The following is a 15,041-nucleotide window of genomic DNA, read 5'->3' on the forward strand; positions in this document are numbered from 1 at the left end:
GGATGATTGGAGTCTTGTCCCGACATCCCTCATAGTATTGTAGGCTTCATAGATAGATAGACATTAGTTCATGAGTCTTGTTCATTTCAATTCTTATGTTTAAAGACTTGAGTATCCTCTTTGGCCAGTTGAATGTTGTCCATTACAACATTTTGTGTTTATTACATGAGTATATCTCTTCGGTTCTTTTAAATGATGAGTAAAGTCTTTCGTATATAGTATTGATCCTAGTCTAGGATTTGGTTGGAGACAACAATGGTTCTTGATGTTGGCTACGCCTAGAGTGTAGGTTCAGAGCGTGACAAACTTGGTATCAAATAACAAAGGTCAAGAGTCCTAGGGTGTCTATAAAGTCGTGTCTATAGATCCCTAGTTATTTGTGTGAAGTATGCCACATCTTTAATTAGGAGGCTGCGCTATTTAGGAACTAACTCATTTTTTCATACTCTTTTTGTGTGATACTGTTCATCTCCATAAAATAAATAACTGGTGTTTGTGCGTATTTTTCAAAGCATGCCTCCGCAAAGAAATTTCTCAGGTCATCCTACTAAGAGGAACGTTGAGGATCAATGGTTACCTAATGCACTAGAAGTGCAACCCCAAGGAGAGGTCACGAATGTTGAGTTCAAGGAGCTATCCACAAGTTAAGTCAAGTTGTGACCAGCAAAGTTGGGCAAAGGAGAGAGGTTAGACAGGATGTGGTTGATATGTCCAGTATGTGGAATTCTTAAAGATGAATCCTCCTGACTTCACAAGGTTCAACTGTGGATCTGGAAAACATTGTGGAAGAGTTATAGATGTTTTTTGAGATTATGCATGTTGTTGATGCCGAGCGAGTAGAGTTTCATAACAATTGAAGGGTGCCTCTAAAATCTTGTTTGACCAGTGGAAGAAGAATAGAATTTAAGGTGCACTAATTGTGAGATTGGTGGTGTTTGAGGAGGCCTTCTTGAGAATTATCTTTCCCGTGAACTAAGAGCGTCCAAGATAAGGGAATTTGTAAATCTTAAACAAGAATCTATAAGCGTACATGAGTACAACTTTAAGTTAACCCAACTGTCCCGTTATGCCCCAGAGATAGTTATTTACATAAAGAGAAGGATGAGTTTGTTTGTTTTTGGGTTTTCTCGTTTGTCAAGAAAAAAGGGTAAGGCATCTATGTTGATAGGAGACATGGACATATCTAGACTTATGATCCATATGCAGCAGGTTGAGGAAGATAAGTTGATAGATAGAGAAGAGTTCTGAAATAAGAAAGCTAAGACAACTGGGAGAGAGTCTAGACAGTGGAAGATTAATGTAAACCAAACATATTTTAGACACAAGATAAATGGACCTGCTCCATCATCTACAGTTGCACCAAGGACCAGATGTAAATTAAAGAATCAAAATTCATAGAACTTTAGGGCTGAACCTGCTTTGTCTCAAGGTAGTGCGGCAGAATGAGGTAATGGGACTCCTGCATGTGCTAAATATTGTAGGAACCACCCAGGAATGTGTCATGATGGCTCCCTTCGTAGTTTCAAGTGTCATCAGAATTGTCACTTCATGAAGAGAGTTCCCTAAAAGTAGGAAAGGAAATCGTAATGGGGGATATAGATCCCACTCTTCTTTAGTTGCTCTGCCTGACAAAGTTGCACCTATATAAGTTACTTCAAGGACAGGCCGAGGAACATGTTTATATGCTATCACTAGTTGCCAAGAGCAAGAGAATTTTCTAGATGTTGTCATTGCATGATCAAAGTCTTTTCTTTAAATGTTTGTGCTTTTCAAGATCCATGCGCGAATCTATACTTTGTGACTTCTTATGTTGATAAGAATTTTAATATCCTTCCTAAGAAACTTCTTGAGCCCTTACTGTTTCAACACCTTGTGGTGAGTCTATTTTAGCTGAGAGGGTTTATTGTGATTGTGTCATTTTTGTCAATCACACAGACGTAATGGCTGAACTAATCTAGTAAGACATGGTATATTTTGATGTTATTCTAGGTATGGATTGACTTCATGTCTGTTATGCCTCAATTGATTGTAGAACTCGAATAATTAAGTTATAGTTTCCTAATAAGCCAGTTAGGGCTACAAGTGTTGCTCAATAATGCTAGACAAATATGGATGTGCTAGGTAATATTTAACGACACGGATTTTCTTTCGAATATCCTTTCGGTCTTATCTGCGTATATCACAAATCAACTGGTACCTTAAAAAAAATTTCTCTTTCAAGGATATTTCACAACTAGAAATGAATCACAATTTTTCTATTGAGAAAATAATATAAATCAAACTTAAATTCCTTGCATCAAGTTATTTACCCACTTCAATCTGTCGAGCTTTAACTGAAGATGTAGATTAATATTAAGTTTACAGCCTTAACCCATGAGTTAACGCCATGATAAATAAATAACCTAAGTCCATAGATAAACAACAGTAAAATAAAGCATAACAAAAAACTTACTACATTAAGTCAATATTCAACCCCATAATCACAACCCTATAATTGAGGTTTTAGCCAAACATCATAAAAACTAAAGAAATTATACCTATGATGCTACCAGCCCTTACTGTGTTGAAATTAGGCAATAATCTTCACACCCACTTTGATTTCAGCCCTTAATTGTCAATCACAAGAGTGTTTGAAAACAAAACCCAAAACTAAGCATAAAATATTTCTCAATATCAAAAATCTAACTATGAAATTAGGGGGGAAATTGTGTTTCAAATCCACACGTTCTACATTCAAATTCCTTCTATTTTTTTTTTTGGGCTATTTATATTTTTCCCAAATTTGCCCTAATATTTCATGCACAACTCACATGGTGATGTTATTCGAGCTCTCTTAAATCATTCAGCAGATTATCATTTGCTCTTTAACTCATCCTCCTTTTTCTTTAGGCTTTAGGTGTTTAAACTCATTTTGTTAACTCATAGGAGTCAGTCTTACACATTTAGCGGATCACTAATTATCACCTTATTCACCCTTTCAGATTTCATTTTTACTAAACAATTTTTCACCTTTAGTGCTGGAACTTTAGCTCGCCTAATGTACTTCAGTGAAAACATCATTTCAAATCTAGTTTGGCGATGTACCTTGAATATTTTCAATGTTAACTTAGCGAGGTCAAGCCAATTAGACAATCTGTCTTTTTTGTTAGGAAACAACCATTGGGAGTTAGTACTCCTTTCAATGTTTTGACCATTTTTTCTATGTATTCATCCTTGTCTTATTCTTTAGCCTTCATATCTGCAAAACATCAAAATATCATCAAAATAGGATTTAAATAAGCATTTAGGACTCTAAGAGTTGAAATTAAAAAAAAGACTCAAATGAGTGAAAATCTACCCCTCATCAACAGAAATCAGGCAAATCCTCACACTTGCAGGGTTTCTCATCAATGAGTCACACTTTCATGGTTGAAACTACTCTAATGAAGATTAGACAATAGACAAGGCAAAAAACCATCACACTTCTGGCAAGCTTTCAGGTGAAGTGTCGGGTGAACCTCAATAGATCATCTTTTTTATTTTAAATTTCAAAATTCCTATATCTATAAGTAGTATTTTGAGGGTTCATTTCAGTATCTTGTTTTTAACAAAGAATAAAGTACACTTGAACGTGTTTGAACGAGAGTTTTTAATTTGTTTTTGAAATCGAAGTGTGATTGTATCTACCTTTTATAATACAGTCTTATTTAATGAATGCATTTATCTTCTTTGTTTCAACTATCTTAAATGGCTAAACATCACAGCTAAGGGTTGTTTAATCCATGACTATTTGAATTTAAAATAGTATTTTTCCAAAATAAATCGCATATTGTGATTTTATATCATATTATATCTCTCTAATAAATTGTTTTTAAATTGTTGAGAGAATCAAAACATACCCTATGTTTCTTGTTTAAGTAAAAAACAAAAAACTTGAGAAAAAAGTTAATAACAAAGATTCGATAATCTGAAATCATGTGACGGTTAATGTTGTAACAACATTCAAAAAATATTTGCATAATTATATTGTGTAACGAGTGAAACACTTTTAGTTTGAAAGAGTAAAAGTGATGTTCTTTTAGTTCAGTTGAGAGACGTTTAAATTAGCATGAGTTTTATAAATTGTCCTACTAGCAATGCAAGGTGAAATTTTGTATTAGCTCGAAAATAGAGAAACAATCTTGGTGAACACAATGTTGATTAATTATCTCTATGAACTTTTAGTTAATCGTATCGTTGATTGTTACGTGTTACATACAAACCAAAAACAAATCCCATATGTTTCCATTTGTTATGAAAATAAGTAATTAATGATAAATAACCACATATTGCTTAGTTCTCTTCTAATTCCCTATGAGATTTGATCCCAACCTAGATGGGTTATATAGTTGACAAACTGTGTTATACTTCTTTAAGGAGGTATATTTTAGGCGTATCAACAACCTAGAATCTGCCCCTTCTCTTTATGCCTCTCCATCTTTGTGACCAAGTAAATAAGATTTTTCTGGCACACATTATATACTCACATTTAGAAAATATTTCCTATAGAAGCATCAACTAATCCCCTTATTTTCTATACAAATAAAATTAAGTTAATTAAAATTTATATGGATCCTAGCGTGGACATTGAAATTTTGTGGGACTCTACAAGATGCGTTTCGTACGAGTTGGAACTCTACAAATTGTGTTTAACTTAGTGTAGGATTCTTGGAGGCTACTCAACCCTAAAACCTAGTTTATGCTTATATAAAGGGTATTAAAATCCCTTAAAAGGCATCTCAGAAATTCCATAAAGAGATCAAGATCTCGAATACTCTACAGATTGATGGATTATTCATATAGATAGATCAAATGTAAATCATCATAGTTCGATAAATACGCCACTAACGACCTCGTATCATGAATATATATTAGGAGAGGAGAATCAAGAGAGGAACAAATTTTTACTAACAATCTTGATTAATAAAATCATGTTTCTTCATATTTTATTTGTATGGTTTATTTATTTTCCATATCTTTAAAATCTATTTCAAACACCTAGCTTTAGTACCGAAGTGGATCCTCATTGATCTGGTTTAAAATTGTTGTTTAAATTTTTTTTATATTTACCCTTTTCTTTAATTAAGTTTGATATTATGTAAGAAATAACTTTTATTACTTACAAAATTATATTTATGGTTTCACAAAGGACAATAATAAGAAATATAATTTTGAATTATAATCCTTAAATATTTTTCTGAATGATTGTACATTGCTTCACAAGTTTAATTGATATGGAATAGAGGGAATATTTGTAATTATCATGTTGTGTCCTTAAATTGTTGTTTTGTATTTTTATATTAAATTCGCTTTGACTATTCTTTAGGATATGGATTTTGATATTTTTGTTTCTTTAGGCTCTGAGACATATCTTGTTATAATTGAGGATTGTAGGTTGAATTGTTGCATGGTTTACTACAGAGATATTATGATGTTCTTGTTATAGGGAAAAATCTGCCAAAAAAATTATTGATATTTGACACTCCCTCTATTTTATATTAATTGAAATTTCAGGAAAAATCATTATTTAAAATAATGAAATTATTCAAATTTCAAAATGGATGTTTGAATCTTTGTTTTATATTTATCCTTTTCTTCAATAAAGTTTAGTATTGTTAGGAGATAAACTACACTAGTTGCAAAATTACATTTCTGATTTCACAAAGAACAACAATAAAAAGTATGATTTCAATTATGTACTTGAATGTATTTCTTAGGGAAAATGCAGAAGTACCGCCTCAACCTATGCCCGAAATCCCAGAAACACACTTATACTATACTAAGGTCCTATTAACCTCCTGAACTTGTTTTATAAGTAATTTTCTACCCCTTTTTTGCCTACGTGAAAGTGTCTTGAAAAAATAAGTCAACCAGCGTAGCGCCAACAAGATAGTGTCACGTAGGTGTAACACCTTGAAAAATAAATCCAAGACTCATTGTAAAGCCTAACATAGGAGTCATAAATTCTAAACAATACTTCGAAGTCTATTTTTAATGAATATAGGTCATTTAAGAGATTTAAGAACAAAACGTCCAAAACGTCTGGGAAGTTAGTTCAAAGGGATGATAGTGTGCCTTAGCCAACTTGACTAAGTTTTAGGAGTTGGAATTGTGCGAATGTTGGTGTAAAGGTAACTAATGGGTCTTTGAGTTGTTCCATGGTTAAAACATCTAGGTACGATTCCCCAAGGACCAACCAAGGGCCCTTGAGTAGGAACCCTGCCGTTTGATGCAACACTTCCTGGTAGTGTGCACCGACATGACAGACGACGGCCATGTGTGGATTGACGGGGCGTCGATACAACCGTTATCCCACACATAGGTTGGTGGAGAAGTTCCCTTCACCTACACAGTTTCTGGAATCATCGACGGAGTGCTGAGGTGCAGTCTATGGTCCATGTGTGGATCGACGGCGCGTCAATGCCTCCGTCGTCCCACACTTACAAAATTGGAGAAAAGCCTCGCATGCACCAGGCTCTAATCAAACTTCCAAATGTGCAGCACGGACCCTCGATTGACCAACGGCCCGTCGATCGAGGTCTCATTGATGGGGTCTACAAATTCCTACATGTTTTAAATTAAGTGCTTTAGGGGTTAGTTGGGGATTAAAGAGAGACTAATTAAGTTAATTAAGTCCTATTATAAATACCCTCAACCCTCATTAATCATAACAAAACTCTCAAATAACCCTTTTTTTTCTTTCTTTTTTCTCTCTCTTATTGGAAGACTCTATAAAAGCTTAGCTTGGAAGGTGAATTGAGGGATGGAAAATGGTGGAGTCTTCATTAAATTGTTGAGAAAAATTAAGGTATGGGTTCTATTCACCTTTCAGATCCTTTCCTCAAAGGGTTCCTTCAAAATACATTTCAAAAAGTTCAGTTTTTTTTATGGGTTTCATTCAATTATGAAATTGAAGTTATGGATTATGAAATTCCTCCTATTGAGTCGGTCCCCGTAGTGAGTGAATTTTTGGAGGTTTTTCCAAATGACCTTCCTGGTATACTTCCCAAATGGCAAATTCATTTTGGTATTGATTTGCTACCGAAAATAAATCCCATTTTAATCACTCCATATTTGATGGCTCCAGCCGAATTGAAAGAGTTGAAGGATAAACTCAAGGATTTACTAGATAAGTGTTTTAGAAGGCCTAGTATATCTCCATGGGGTGCTCCGGTGTTATTTATCAAAAAGAAAGGTGGGTCTTTGAGAATGTGTATAAACTACCGTCTACTCCACAAAGTTACTATCAACAATAAGTATCCTCTTCGTATGATTGATGAGTTGTTTGATCAACTCCAATGAGCGAGTTGTTTTTCAAAAATATATTTGAGTTTGGGGTATCACCAACGTAGGGTGAGAAGTGAAAATGTCCCGAATACGGCCTTTCGGACTAGGTATGGGTACAATGAGCTCTTGGTAATGTCTTTTGCTCTCACTAATTCTCCGGTGGCGTTTATGGACCTAATGAATATGGTGTTTCAAAATTACCCAGATTCATTTGTCATTGTGTTTATTTATGATATCTTGGTATATTCAAAGAATAACGATGATCATATAGGTTATTTGAGGGTAGTGTTGCAAACCCTTAAAGAACAGCAATTGTATGCCAAATATCTGTGAGTTTAGGTTGAGGTCAGTGACTTTTCTTGGGCACGTCATCTATAGTGAGAGAGTTGAAGTAGACCCAAGGAAAAGAGAAGCGGTGAAAAACTGGCCTAGACCATTGACTCCGACGGAAATTAGGAACTTCTTAGGTTTAGCGGGTTACTATCGGAGGTTTCGTCGATGGGTTCGTGTCCATTACGTCTCCTTTGACTACTTTGACCCAATAGAGTATAAATTTTGAGTTGTCGGAGGCATGTGAGAAGATATTTCCAATTGTGGAAAGATAGGCTTAGTACCACTTCGATGTTGACTTTACCAGAGGGTACAAAGGGTTTTGTGGTGTATTGTGACGCATCCCGAATGGGTTTGGGGTGTGTACTTATACAACACGGGAAGGTGATAGCTTATGCCTCTAGGAAACTAAAGGTACATGAGAGAAACTACCCCACTCATGACCTTGAGTTAGCGTTTGTGGTGTTTGCTTTAAAATTTGGATGCATTACTTGTATGGGGTTCATGAAGATGTTTTTACCGATCATAAGAGTCTCCAATATGTGTTTACCCAAAATGAGTTAAATCTACGACAAAGAAGGTTGATTGAGTTGTTGAAAGATTATGATATGAATGTCCTTTATCACCTCGGCAAGGCTAACGTATTAGCGGATGTCCTAAGTCGAATGACTATGGTTAGTGTATTCCATCTTTACAAAGCCAAAAAGGACCCAGCTAGGGAAGTACATAGGTTGGCTAGGTTGGGGTGACGTTGGAGAGTTCTCCGGATAGGGGAGCCATAATTAATCATAACTCCGAGTCATCTTTAGTGGGTGAGGTGAAGTCCAAACAACACCTTGATGTAGCATTAACGGAGTTGAAAGAATCGGTTCTCGACAAATTGAATGAATCGTTATCCTTAGGGGGGGAATGGTGTGTTAAGGTAACAAGGGAGATTATGTATTCCCGATGTAGATGGGTTGAGGCGTCAAATTCTAGAAGAAGCACATAGGTCCCGCTACTCAATTTATCCAGGGTCGACAAAAATGTACCATGACCTAAGAGAGATCTATTGGTGGGAAGTTTTAAAGAGGCACATAGTGGAGTTTGTTGCTAAGTATCCAAATTGCCAACAAGTAAAGGCCGAACACCTAATGTCGGTTGGCTTACTACAAGAGATCAAAATTCCTACTTGGAAGTGGGAAGACATAAATATGAACTTTATAGTAGGTTTACCTCGGACGGAAAGGTCCTATGATTCCATATGGGTGGTTGTGGATCGATTGACTAAGTCTGCTCGCATTATTCTCGTCAAGTCTTCGTATTCGGCAGAGGATTATGTAATAATATTCCTAGATGAGAATGTGTGCCTCCATGGCATTCCGTTATCCATCATATCAGATCAGGACACACAATTCACATTTATATTTTGGAGGTTGTTGTACAAAGGGTTAGGTACTACGGTAAAGTTGAGCACTGCTTTTCATCCTCAAATGGATGGTCAAGCGAAGAATACGATACAAACCCTTGAAGATATGCTTAGGGCGTGCATCATTTAGTTTAAATGGAGTTAGAATAGACACTTACCTCTAGTGGAGTTTTCCTACAATAATTGTTTTCATTCATCCATTTGTATTGCTCCATATGAAGCCTTGTATGGTAAGAGGTGTAGGTCTCCTATTGGATGGTTTGAAGTGGGTGATCCATCATTTCTTGGTCCCGAGTTGATTTATAAAACATTGGAAAAAATCCATAATATAAGGAACCAGTTTCAAATGGCCTAGAGAAAAGTCTTATGTCGATCATAAGAGAAGGGATTTGGATTTTGAAGAAGCTGATAAGGTGTATTTAAAAATTTCACCAATGAAAGGAGTGGTTAGATTTGGCAAGAACGGGAAATTGAGTCCCCTTTATGTGGGTCCCTATGAAATCTTGCAAAGGGTTGGGAAGGCTGCCTATGAATTGAAACTTCCTAGTGAATTGGCTTCGGTTCATCCGCTTTTCCATGTTTCTATGTTGAAAAAGTGTATCGGTGATCCCGAATCCATTCTTCCTATTGAGGGTCTTGGTGTAAAGGATAACCTCTTTTATGAGGAAGGTCCGGTTCAAATTCTTGATAGGAAAGTCAAGAAGTTGAGGAATAAAGAAGTAATTTTCGTAATGGTGTTAGGGAAAAATCATCTAGTTGAGGGTTCAACATGGGAGGACAAGGCTGATATGAAGTCCCGTTACCCTCATCTTTTTGAGAAGTAAGGTTAGCCATTCTTTTTAATAATATAAATATGACTAGAAATTGAAGTTTCTTGATTTTGAGGTGAAGCTTTGCACATTATGCATTTATGAATGAACTTACACTGAAGTTCTTGTAGTATTGCTATTAAAAACTTGAAATCTTGCTTTTTGCTTTTTTTGAGTTATGTTGTGCATTTTGATATGGTGAGTCTTCATCAAATGATAAGTAGCATGTTGTTAAATTGAACTTTGTGCTAATCGACTCATGTATTGTATGTTTATCTCATAAGTATTGTGAGAAGGAAATGCCTCATGATAAAGTGTTTTAAGCCTTATGTGTGGTAATATGAGTTTTGATATTTGCCTTGTTGACTTGACATGTTTTATGTTTATTTTATATTGTTTATTGGTTGGGCTGCTAGTCTTGGGTCTATTCTTTCCTTCAAAAGAATTTTTTTGTCATTCGGGGACGAATATTCCTAAGGGAGGATAATGTTACACCTTGACAAAAATCCAAGACTCATTGCATAGTTAAATAGGAGTCATAACGTATAAACACTATTTCTAAGTCTATTTTTAATGGATATAGGTCATTTAGGAGATTTAAGAACCAAAATGTTCATAACATACGGAAAGTTGGTTCAAAGGGATGATAGTTTGTCTTAGCCTACTTGAATAAGTTTTAGGATTATTGTGCGAACTTTGGTGGAAATATAACCAATGGGTGTTTGAGGTTTACCATGGTTAAAACCTCTGGGTACAACTCAAAAAGCACTAACAAAAGGCCCTTGAGGAAGATCCCTGTAGTTTGATGCAGCACTACCTAGAAATGTGCACCAACGAGATAGATGACGGCCCTTGTGTGGATCGATGGTGCGTCGATGCCACCGTAATATCACACTTAGTCTAGTGGAGAAGGTCCTTTTACCTGCACAGTTTCTGGAATCATCGACGGAGTACGGAGGTGCAGGCTTAGGTCCGTGTGTAGATCATCAGGGTGTCGATGCCACCGTCGTCCCAAACATAGAAAATTAGATAAAAGCCTCTCCTGCACAAGTATTTGATTGAACTTACGGATGTGCAGCATGGACCGTTGATGGACCACCGGTTTGTCGATCGAGGTCTCGTCGATGGGGTCTGCAAATTCCTACGTGTTTTAAATTAAGTTCATTTAATGAATTAAGTGGTTTAGGGGTTAGTTGGGAATTAAATAGATACTAATTAAGTTGATTAAGTCCTACTATAAATACCCTCAACCCTCATTAACCGAAACACAATTCTCAAATAAAACCTCTTCCTTCTCTCTTTTTTCACTCTCTAATTGAAAGACTCCATAGAAGCTTAGCTTGAAAGGTGAATTGGGGGCTAGAATAGGGTGTATTCTTCATCAAATTGTTGAGAAACATTAAGGTATGGGTTCTATTGACCTTTCAGATCCTTTACTCAAAGGGTTCTTTCAAAATAGATTTCAAAAATTTGAGTTTTATTATAGGTTTCATTCAATTACGAAATTGAAGTTATAGATTGAGTTGTTAATGAATTCATAGGATTATATTGAGTATATTAATATGTAATTCAGCTTATTTATGGTAATTGTTGATGGTTTGGTCTAAATTGAAGTGTATGATTCTATATTTCTAACCCTAGGTACTTATGTTGACCTATATTGTATTATGATCATTCAATTGATTTGGTTGTTGATTAGATTAATATCCTATGGTTTTATTATGATTAAATGAAAATGAGTTATACGCCTATCATTCTTGTTCTTGAGACATGATTTAGGGTTATAAATTTTAATGTTAAATTACCTTATGTACCTTGTCTCAAGTTGTTATCTAAAGATGAATTGTATTATAGAGATGCAATTGGCCTTAATATCTTATTGGTTATCATTGTGTGATGATGTTACTCCCCAAGTTGGGTTGAGTTATGGGTTGATAGTAAGACATTGATGATAGACTATGAGAAAACTTGGTAAGTCTTAGAATCTCTATCTTTACATCTAATTGTGATTAATTGTTGTTAAGCTATGATATTACATTGGAATATGCCTTATACTAGGATAATAGGGTTGTATGATATTGAATTGAAATGTCTTGACTATGTTGTAAGGTTAATTAAGGTGTATGTGATATAAGGATGGTGAAAGCTATCAACGAGCCTTAATATGTTAGGAAATGCTAAAGTGTTAACCTCACTTATATTAAGTATGATGAAAGGACATATACTCATACAATTAATATTGAGGTATTTTAGTGATGATGATTATACAAGGGGTAGACCCTATGGCTAAATTAAGTTATGATTGATAATTAAAGGTATATAGAATTTTTAAAAAAGGGACTCTAGCTTAGCACCCAGTGAACTATATAGAGAAGTGTCCTTTCCCACATAGGGATGGTAGGAACACTATATTACTCTTGATATTGGAGACTATAATGCATGACACATAAAGAGGGTCCCAGTTAAGTCTCCTAGTTCTTGAACTGTGTTGCCGCCATAGGAATACTGGCTAGTGGATCCACGTAGTTGCTATTTTCATGTTTTGATACTACCTTGGCAAGTAGTTCGCCTTATTTCGGTGTGTTGGGTTTTATGACACAAAATTCCACACTAGCTCATGTGGTCTATGTCGGTTAGGGCAAGATGTTCCCAATAAGGTAAAATGAATTAAAGGATTTGAACCCTAACTTGGATAACCTAAGGGGTCAAGCTTAGTCTAGGTAGAGGTATGGGACTCTACCCAGACATTGCGCTAGTTAGACTTGAGGGAAGTTTTAGTAGGACGTTCTTATATGTTTATGTTATAATAATATATGATGTATATATGATGACCACGGCACATTGTTGATACTATAGAATCATTAGTTCAATTATGAATATGCCTTGGATTATAATGATAATATACGATGAAATGCAAGCCTAAATGCCATAATATGTATAGTTGGACATTATTCATGTTTTCTAGTTAAGGATACTTGATTGAGGAAGGTTATGGAGTTTTGCTTGGTCATTTCACTTTTTGACTTGATAAGGACTTCTGAGTAGTTGTCTTGCTTATTATGATATGGTTGACTCTTTTTTTACTCTTGTGATTATATTCTTTGCTGTTAGGGTTGTAGTAAATCATGGTTTCAAGTATGTTGGGATAAATATTACTTGTTGAGATAAAAAGCATGTTTGGTTGGTTGATATGACTTAATTGGATTTGCATTAGGCCCCTACAGGGATAATTGGGCATGTTTTAATAAAAAGTCCTTGTTAGCATGTTTTGTTTGTGTATGTGCATAAGATCTCATACTTTGTACATGTGAAGTACTAAACCAACTTTCTTCCCTTTTTACCAAACATTTTAGGTTCTGGTCGTTGAGGATTTTTTGGAGGTGACATTATTGAAGGCTTGGATTCTTCCTTTCATCTAAGTGGGGTAGGTCCTTAAATTTCGAGGGCAATGCCATCTTCTAGCTTTGGATTTTGTTATGAGCTTATTGACTCTGTAATTTCTTTCCTTGTTAGTTGAATATTGTACTTTAGTATGACCTATACAAGATCTTGTGGAATTGATGTAAGGGTTATGCCCATATTGTGATATCCATTTAGATGGTATGAGATGACACAATCATTGAGACTATTTCTATATTCTTATATATGTATGTGCAATAAAATTAGAAGGCTATGTAACCTTCCTATATGAAGGGTCTATGTATACTCAATATAAATATATATTATGTGTATGTAGAGGTCTATGTAAACTTCCATGTAGGGATAATGAAAGTTTTAAATTTTTCCGCATTTTTTCAACCTATAAATGTAATGAGATGAAACTAAGAGGCTAGTCCTAATCCTTCAAAATGACGACAACAACGGTTATATCAAGCCCCAGTTAAACCTCCACCTATGACGGAGGCGGAGATGAGGGATATTCTTGCTTAAATGGATCAAGCCATGACTACTCAAGCATAAGACGCGACGGTTAAAGCCCAAGCCATGACAGCTCAAGCCAATCGGGATGTTCCTCCCCGTCCTCATCAACAAGTCACTACTATTTCTTCCCATCTAACGGACTTCACTATGATGAACCCTTCTATTTTCTATGGGTCTAAGGTTGATGAAGACCCCCAAAAATTCCTCATTGAGGTCTACAAGGTGCTATGTTCTATGAGGGTGTCTTCAAGTGAGAAGGCCAAGTTGGCCTCATATCAACTCAAGGATATGGATCAAACATGGTATGTGCAATGGATGGACAATAGGTCATTATGGGGTGGTTCGATGACTTGGGAGATCTTTAAGGCATATTTTCTAGATCTGCTCTTCCCAAGAGAGATGAGGGAGGAGAAAGTGACGGAGTTCATCGATCTTCGTTATGGAGGGAAGACTGTCCATGAGTACTCTTTGGAATTCATTAAGTTGTCTAAATATGCTCTTTCTTTGGTCTATGATCCTAGAGATCAAATGAGCCATTTTGTGATGGGGGTGTTAGAGGAATACAAGAGAAGTGCTAATCGGCCATGCTACATGACAACAAGAACATTTCCTATATTATGGTTTATGCAAGAAGGGTTGAGCAGGAAAGATCTAAGCGAAAAAGTAGAGATGTTAAGAGGCCAAGGTCATTTGATGAAGGTTCCTCAAAGAATACGCTTGAGATACAAGACAAGCCAAATTTAACAAGCGGGTTTCAAATCAAGTCCCTTCCAAATTCCTAAGAGCTAGTGGTGATAGGGTGTCTAACCCTAAATTCAAGTGGGGAAAAGGTACTAATTCATCAAATGGGAAGTCAACCTGTGGAAAGCGTGGAAAAAAGCAATATGGTGATTGCCTTAAAGGGACGGATTATTGCTTTAGTTGTGGTAAGAGTGGTCACAAGATGATATATTCTCTAAACTTTAAGAGTCAAGACAAGGGCAGTGGCCAAGCTCAATCAAGTGGTTCTAGTGATGATCCAAAGATGAACCGCTTTTATGCTCTCCACTCTTAGGTGAGCAAGAGAACTCCCCTGATGTGGTGACCGGTATGTTGAAAGTTTTCTCTCTTGATGTATATGCCTTAGTTAATTCGCCGCTACTTTATCATTTGTTACACCCCTAATACCTAAAAGGTTTGAAATTTTACCCGATATTTTGCATAAGCCTTTTCTAGTGTCTACTCCGGTGGGAGAGTCGGTTGTTGCTAAAAGAATCTACCGAAATTTT

The 15,041-nt window shown here is 35.8% G+C and overlaps 1 protein-coding gene across 1 annotated transcript; it reads left to right on the top strand.

Annotated features, from left to right (window-relative positions):
* The first annotated feature begins 13,836 nt into the window (after positions 1–13,836).
* On the top strand, positions 13,837–14,517 carry LOC138338546 (uncharacterized). Its single transcript, XM_069289520.1, has one exon. The coding sequence runs from the start codon at positions 13,837–13,839 to the stop codon at positions 14,515–14,517; it is 681 nt and encodes a 226-aa protein (XP_069145621.1).
* Positions 14,518–15,041: the final 524 nt, after the last annotated feature.

Source organism: Solanum lycopersicum, chromosome 9, assembly GCF_036512215.1.
Source record: "Solanum lycopersicum chromosome 9, SLM_r2.1".
Lineage (NCBI taxonomy): Eukaryota > Viridiplantae > Streptophyta > Magnoliopsida > Solanales > Solanaceae > Solanum > Solanum lycopersicum.